The sequence below is a fragment of the Lepidothrix coronata genome, unplaced genomic scaffold, assembly GCF_001604755.1.
Source record: "Lepidothrix coronata isolate B3197 unplaced genomic scaffold, Lepidothrix_coronata-1.0 Scaffold27, whole genome shotgun sequence".
In the NCBI taxonomy this organism is placed as follows: Eukaryota; Metazoa; Chordata; class Aves; order Passeriformes; family Pipridae; genus Lepidothrix; species Lepidothrix coronata.
In genome coordinates, this window is record NW_016690207.1 from 307,099 (window position 1) to 314,784 (window position 7,686).

Here is a 7,686-nt window from a genome sequence, read left to right on the forward strand (position 1 = left end):
TGAGTTTTGGTGGTTTTGCTTAAGAAAACCGGGGCCCTTGTGACACTGCTCCACTTTTATTTCACAGATAGAAGATCATATAATTAAGTACAAAATTTAATTTACTTCCATTGTTTTAATTAAGGCTGACTAACTACTCTTGCAACCAAGCTGTTCAGCAAAGTACCTGTATGCAGGTTCTTCACAAGTTGAACTTGCCTCTTTCAGGACCCTAAAGCAGTAAATCCTTTTGGGGAAAAACAAGAATACACAACAAACTCTCATTTAAAAACCTGAGTGTACTTATTGCAGAGTGCTGGGTCTGACTGCTCAAGGCTGTCCACAGTGGCTCTGCTACAGTTGACTTGGAGGCAACGTAAGCCACCGCCTGCTGCCAAGAGAGATGCAGCTCTTGACCAAAACCACCCTAGACTACACACCTTGTACTGAAAAAAAAAAAGCCAATGCTACAAATAGAGGTTATCACAAAACCCAGCTGCAGAAATTGTGTGTTGGCGGTGGCTACTGTCGCAATTCCTGCAGCTGGGGCAGTTTTCCTGGCTGATTTGCAGAGCACTCGCTACGAGCTGACTTGGCAGCAGCTGCCTCCCCTGCAAATCATTAACATTGAACACAGACATCACACCGGGCAGAAGCAGTTCACTAGAAGGAGCTTCTTTAAATGCCACGAATTCCCTGGAAACGTGCCTGTTCCTAAGTGCTGTGGAGAGCCCTGCCATAACACATCCCACCATTCGCTTCTCCACAGCAACACTCGCTTGCTCCTAACAGCTACTCCCCGGTACAGCTAAAGCCTCACTGCTGTCAGAGCAGCCACGAGGCTGGACTGCAGTTGTCACAATTCCCTGCTCTGCCACTGTCCTGGGGCCGAGTGCACACGGAGCTCACGCCAAGTGACCTGGGACAGCTGCGCTTACGGCAGCTGGACCGGGTGGACACAGGTGGCAAAGGCTCAGTTCAGGGGCCCCTGAGCAGCGAAGCTGAACTGATTAATGTCTCAGTTCATGGCTGAGACAAACAGTAACGACAAAACTAAAGGTAAGCGCACCTGAAGCCGGTCATTTCAGACCATTTGTAGTGGGGAAGCTCAGGCTGCAGAGCCTGCTCGCTTCATCAGCAGTGCTGTGAGAAAGAGGTACAGTAAAATCATTGCAAATGTAAACTAGATGAATTATCACATCTCAAGGGAAAAAGTGATCAGTAGCAGGAACCTTGTGCCCTCAGGCACCTGACAGTGGTTGAGAAGCTGAGACATTTTTATCTAGGTTGCAGCAATAGGTAAACTCACTCCTAGGCTAGTTAAACAAAAAATGAGCATCGTTCGCATCAGCGTGGGAACATCCTTTTCACCGAGCAGCTTATCCTCAGTCAGCCTTCTTGGGAATCCGGCCCATCTTGGTGCGGATGTTCCGCAGGAAGAAGAAAGCCACTGTGCTACAAATACAGGTGATTTCGGCTACCCAGAAGGCTGTGGCCCAGCTGTAGTGCTTAGCAATTGTACTGAATGGCAATCCAGCCAGGAAACCCCCAACTGCAAGGAAAAACAAACAGAAAGCTAGCAATGCTTGTGTGCACCAATTTTATCTGCCAATACTTGCTTTTGCATGTACAAACATTCCTAAGGCCTGGTTTGAACTTAAAGCCCAACGCAAAACCTGTTGGGCACAGCAGGAAGCATCCCTGGGGCTTCCAGCTCCATTATCTCTGCACCTTAGGTGACCTCCCATGATCAGTAACTTGGCAACCAGGGGCTAGACTATGCATCACCAAGAACGTGCAAGGGTTTTGTTTGTTTCTCGGGGAAATGGGTGTAACTCACCGTTGGCCATGAGGGCCACTATGGCATGGGAGGTGCCGCACAGGTTGGCAGGGGCACTTTCGTTGGCTATGACCCCAAACAGGGCAATCGGCCCATATGAGCAGAACCCAAACACTGCTCCCAGAGTCAGGATCCACAGCTGTCAAAATAAGTTAAGATAAGAAACAGGATCTGTGCACCTCACCACTGTCAGCCAGCAGCTGCTGACAGTTCTCAGATCCCACACACGGTACCAGGGAGTTCTGACATGTTTGGACTGACACCAGCTCCCTGGCCTGCAGCCAAAAGAGCTCAAGCCTGTACAGACCCCACATACACGCAGCCCAGCTGCATCTCCACCACTCCGTCTGTGGCCAGTGCAAGCTCTCCTCCCTCCCACAGCTCTGCCCCCCACACCGTGTAACACATCCTGTGCTGATTTGCAAGAAGGAAACAGAATATCAGAGACAGGCAATGACCCCGTGAAAGCACAGGAGAGAGCTGTGAATCAGGTTGCTTTCATAAATAATCCTAGATACACCAACTGACAGCTTTTCTCAGTTTAGATGCATGCTACTAATCAGAGCATCTTTATTTGTGAGACACCTCTCTCTGATTACCTCTATGCTACTAAACTGAGAACCAAAAAAGCCAAAAACAGCCCAACAGTCTGAACTTCAGTGTTAGCTTATGCTCTAAGAAACCTACTTGGCCCAAAATTATCAGTCTCTTGTTTGCACAACAAAGGATAAGTAACACCCCTACATTACAGTATGCTTTTTGAACTGTAAAAACCATTTAAAAAATCCCAGAAGGAAGTAAGTGCCATCTCATCTTCCAGATATAAAACAGAAATGACAAATTAGGAAAACACTTGCCAGAAACTAAGCAGGAATACATCTGCCAGAGCAGAATCATTCTTCCTGATCTCACCCACAAGACCCCTTAAGTGGCTATATTTTACCTAACAAACAGAAGTCCTCAGAATCTTCTTTATAAGAACTTTAAAGATTTATATTTAGACTTTTAAAGTCAGCGTAATCAAATTATTTTAAGAAAAGGTTTCTTTTACCAAACTTACAGTAATCTCTTCTCAGGGCCCTGGTTCTAAGTTCTGTCTGAGGTGCTAACCAACCTCCCAGGATAGGAGCAAGGCAGACCAGGGAAAGAAGAAACAGGTAGAGGGAGAAAAAATGCAAGCAGAAACCTCATGTTCTTTTAGGCCTGTAAGATCAGCTAGAGGCTGCAAGGCTACAGTCCAGAAGTGGGTTTCCTGAAGAAGAAATAAAAAAGGAAAGGAGAAAAGAAGTTAGCAATCATGAGGGAAGATGCAAAAACAGCTGGTAAGGCAGGCTGCCCACGCCAAGCAGGAGCAGCCCAAGTCAGCGCTTCTCTGTAGCACAAACAAAGAAACCCTTAGGAAGGGTGAAGAAAACAGTCAGGTTCCCTCTCATCAAACCTCCCCGTTCAAGGGCTATCCCTACAGCTGATGGCCAGCTGCTGCACGTGGATTACCTTGGGAGAGTTGCCTGTGACCGTGACCCGAAAGAGAAACATGGACACACACATCCCAGCCATCATGGAAAGCAGCAGTGCATGCCGAGGATTCCCGTAGCTTGACAGACCCACCTGCAACACAGGAAGGAAAGCTGAGAGTGAGAAATTGGAGGGACCTCCTTCCTTTTATACTTGTAGTGACTAACAACATCCATACAGTCCAGTCAGAAACACAGATGGCACATCAGCAGCACGCCATGCACACGGCAGAACTGGGTATGGGCCTGTTTCTCAGTCGTACCCACAGGGATGCCACCCTGCCCGAGCCCCTTAGTGAAGCAGCTCAGATTGATGCTGTGTTACCTGCCCAGCACACCTGAAGGTGCACATTACTTACTCTTGCTACTGCTCTGTCAGAAAGGTATCCAGCAGCAATGCTTCCCACCAGGCCCCCAATCTCCAAGGCACTCATGTAGGAACTGCCTAGAATACAGGTGAAGTAAAGAACAGCCCATCAGGTTTGATATAAACAGCAAAGCTGCTGTGGACATCAGACTAGCCCCACTGTTGTCAGCTCACAGTGAGCTCGAGCAGCTCTATTGGACACGACCCTCTGGCTCATCCTTGTTCAGGAATGTCTGTCTGCCATCCCAGGAGGGTCCTGGCACGGGGGTCTTTGTGCACACAGTAACTACATCACTGAGTTATTTAAACACCTGCGTGTATCTAAGCAGACAACTAGAAAGTAGGCAAACAAGTCCCTCAGGTGGAGAGGCATCTGTCCTTCTCCTGTACCCAGGCAAGCTCTGGGCAACACCTCCCAGACAGCAGCAAAATTCAGCTTTGCATCTTACCCACAAGCATGGACTGTCCCCTCTCCTGGATCAGGAAGAGCTGTCCCCAGTCAGTACAGCACGTTTTGACTCCAAAAACGACCAGGTAGCCTGTCGAGAGCACCCACAGGTACGGCGAGAGCAGCAGCTCTGTCAAGGTGCTGTTGTCACTGGAGGAACCTGCAGGAAGGTCAGGAGGAGCATTACCACAGCTCGAGCACAGTTGCTGAACCACACAGACAGATCTGCAGGCAAGATCCATGCACGAGAACATCCCCAGTCAGGGAGATATTCACAGTTGCTGCTTTACCTCCCCTTGTTCTGGTGATTTCAGAATCTTTTCTGTCATTTTATGCCACATTCATTAAAGATTTGAAAAGAATAATTAAAACACAACTCCCAGGAATTTTCTGTATTGTGGTTGCCAATAAACCCCTTACGAAGGTTGTTAGAAAATTTATCAGCTTCTCCAGATTCTCTGGGAGAGTTTTTAAGCTGTGCCTGTGAAAGCCACTGCACAGACCCAAAAAAAGATGCTGACTTTCAGGTGCTACCTTGATTTTTGCATCAGTCTTCCAGAACATCAACAAACCTGCTCTCTCCAGAGAACACTCCAGGGAAGCAATATTCTTTTCTTATGCAAAAGGGTCAAGTCTGGCAGCACAGGCATCATGGGGCAGTGTGGCACATAAGCTGAGTTTCCATTGGCCTTTAAAATACAACAGCAATCTTGTGTTGCAATTCCCCTCTACCTGTTCTGCTTTCAGAGAATCACCACACTCAGTGATCTGAGCAAACATTTACTAACTAGATGTCCTAAGTTAGGACAGAAACACTGAGCAGAGTCCACTGTGAGCCAGGGGTCAAGAGAACCCATGGCGGGGTGAGGGGAGAATCACCTGCCCCCTGCCAATGCAGATGAGCAGAAGGTCAGGCTTAAGGAAGCATTCCCTGCTGTTGTGTTTTCCTCTCTCTAGCACTCCAGTAAGACTGCACTCACAATCTGAGTGCACAAGGCCCCAAGAAAACCAGGGCACTGGCAGCAGGAAGACATGACTCACAGGGGGAGAGCCAGCCATGAGCTTCTCAGTGACACACAGGCAGCTGCTGGCAGGCTGAGGAGCAGGGCTAAGAGAGATCAGGCTCTTTGCCTGCTCTGCAACAGTCTCAGGAGCCCTCACACCATTCCCTTCCCACAGGATCACACTGGCCCTTGGTTTATACAATTTGTAAGTTCAACGCAGCAGCTCAACAGTTACGAGAATAAAACTTCCAAAAATCAACCCCTTAACGCATGACTGCCAAGCTGTGATTTCAGGAACTGGGAAGGATGGGGATCTCTGTACACCGAGAGCCACACACCTGTGCCAGAACAGACAGAAGACACCGCACCTTTTCCCATGGCTGCCCGTCACACGTGAAGTCACATGCTCACCTTTCTTCCCTTTCTTGGCTCCTTGTTCAATGTTGGGCAGCCCAACGTCCGACGGTTCGTTTTTAATCAGGACAAGGCAAACAAAAGAGACAACCACGCAGGTGAAGCCAGAGGAGGACAAAGTCATGCGCCAATTGTAGTTCATAGACACGAGAGCAGCGACAATGGGGCCTAAGCCTCCAGCCAAGTTCATGCTTGCAGACAGGATTGCCCACCAAGTCCCAAACTGAGAAGGCTCAAACCACTGTGCAACAAGAAGAAAAACAGCGTGAGGTGTAAGAGAGTGACAGCACACCTGAAAATCCTCCCTTGAGGTCCATGCTTTGGGGTTGGAGCAATTCAGACACTGATCTACAAAAGCAGGTAGAGGGAGCACCCACACTTCACTACTTTAGTCATGCAGGGAACTCCAAACATTACTCAAGTGTCAGCATAAGAGCCTGACAGGTGCTCACACTGTGAGCCAGCTCAGAGTCACTTCCATTTACAGATCATGAAACTGAGACGTGGGCCAGGAGAGGTAAATTTAAGAGCACGTGGTTCTGCGTACTCACTTTGCTAGGAACTGTGTAGTCCTGGAGAGGTCTGCTGGCTGCGGACCATGGATGGATATACAGAGAGTCACGGGGTAACTTTAGGACTCGCTGTTGCATTAAGTATCAGGCATAATGGGCTCTGCGTTGCAACAAGTACTAGGAGCCAGAACCACCTGGGTCATTCTTGTCAGCAGGAAAATGTCTGAGAGCTACATTCGTGAATGTCTTCAGGAAACACCATGGCTGATGTTTCTGTTATTAGGGACCTTCTTTTCCGTGCATGCAACCATCTTGAACAGCCCTTTTCTCATCCCTTAGGTGAGGCTGGGTGCCTGGCAGAAGGGCAAGGCAGTTGTTCATCTCTGCCCCACCCCATTCCGCAAGTATGTGCAGTACATGCACTCCTGGATTTTATATCTTCCATGAGGGATCAGCACAAAGCTAACCAACCTCCTTTCCTTCTGTTTCCTTCCTCCTTTCCTATCTGTTCCCTTAAGTCTGTCACAAAGCCCAAGTACGCAGAGCTTAGAGAGTCACCTCACACTGTTCCTCCACGTTACCTGGTTTTATACCTGAACAGCCTGCAGTTTGGAATTCCTGAGTTGCCCGAGCGTGCAAATGGAACTCTGCTCACTGCCCCCTCCCCTGCAGCAAACCATCGCAGCAGCAGATGAGCAGTCCTCTGTGTCCACGCTTAAAATATTTAACTCCAACAAAGTCCATCTCTACAGGGCAGAACTCTGCTACCAGAGGATGTTACTCACCAAACAGAATCAGACTCGAGGCACATATGGGCAGGGGCTACAGACCGAATCTCTGCTATAATAAGCAGGTCCCTGCGCACAGAAACTTGTTCCACAGGCAGCAGAAAGTACAGACAGTACTTCTGACCTCCTTGGCTAGAAGGGAGCAGGAAGAGGTGCAAGTTCCTCTGGATTCAGAGCAAACATGGCCTGCACAGCCCTGCTGCCAGGACAGGTCAGGAGAGCAGAGACAAGTTTCCCCCTCCCTTTCCCCACACTCACCTTCCTCAGGATCTTCCCGCAGGGTGGCCAGCCCAGCCCCTGGGCCAGGCCGTTGAGGAACCAGAGCCCGGCGAAGGCCGTGACGGTGGAACTCCAGGAGAAGACCACGTTGACCAAGCCCACCATGAGGAGACCGGAGGAGAAGAGCCAGCGGGCGCTCATCTGGTCCGAGAGGACGCCGCTGATGAACTTGCTGATGGCGTAGGCTGCGGACTGGCTGCTGGTGATGAGACCTACGGCGGGCAGAGCCCGGGGGGCGCCTCAGCCCGCGGCACGGCCCCCCGGGGCCGGCGGGGCGGCGGGGGCCGGGACCGGCACTCACCCAGATCGTCCTTCCCCAGCGGCACCTCGTCCATGACAGCGGGCATGACGAACGAGAAGGTTTTGCGGTTGAAGTAGTACAGCGTGTACCCCACGAACATGGCCGCGAAGATCACGGTCCGGTACCGCCCGTAGCCGCCGGCCGCCATCGCGCCGCGCTCCCCGCGGGCACGGACCGGAGCGCGGACCTTGGCACGGACCGGCCCCGCCCCGCCCCGCGGAAGTCCCGCCCCGCCCCGCC

General features: G+C 50.4%; 1 protein-coding gene across 2 annotated transcripts; it reads right to left on the minus strand.

The window, feature by feature from the left end:
- Positions 1–40: 40 nt before the first annotated feature.
- On the minus strand, positions 41–7,635 carry SLC37A4 (solute carrier family 37 member 4). 2 transcript variants are annotated; one of them, XM_017809632.1, is made up of 9 exons: positions 7,447–7,635; positions 7,125–7,357; positions 5,564–5,807; positions 4,150–4,308; positions 3,693–3,778; positions 3,314–3,427; positions 3,006–3,071; positions 1,820–1,958; positions 41–1,531 (listed from the first exon to the last, which is right to left on the minus strand). In XM_017809632.1, exons 1-9 carry the CDS (start codon positions 7,592–7,594, stop codon positions 1,365–1,367), a joined length of 1,356 nt encoding a protein of 451 aa, XP_017665121.1. In that variant the 5' UTR covers positions 7,595–7,635; the 3' UTR covers positions 41–1,364. The 2 variants fall into 2 exon arrangements, with proteins under 2 accessions (XP_017665121.1, XP_017665122.1); XM_017809633.1 differs by lacking the exon at positions 3,006–3,071.
- Positions 7,636–7,686: the final 51 nt, after the last annotated feature.

What these genes read in the sequence shown, in the direction of transcription:
- SLC37A4 (XM_017809632.1), bottom strand. Translation starts at nt 7,594, where the DNA reads ATGGCGGCCGGCGGCTACGGGCGGTACCGGACCGTGATCTTCGCGGCC. An exon ending in GCGGGAAGATCCTGAGGAAG is followed by an intron (nt 5,808 to 7,124) that starts GTGAGTGTGGGG and finishes CTTGTTGCACAG; the next exon opens with TGGTTTGAGCCTTCTCAGTT. An exon ending in TCACAGGCAACTCTCCCAAG is followed by an intron (nt 3,072 to 3,313) that starts GTAATCCACGTG and finishes TTTCTTCTTCAG; the next exon opens with GAAACCCACTTCTGGACTGT.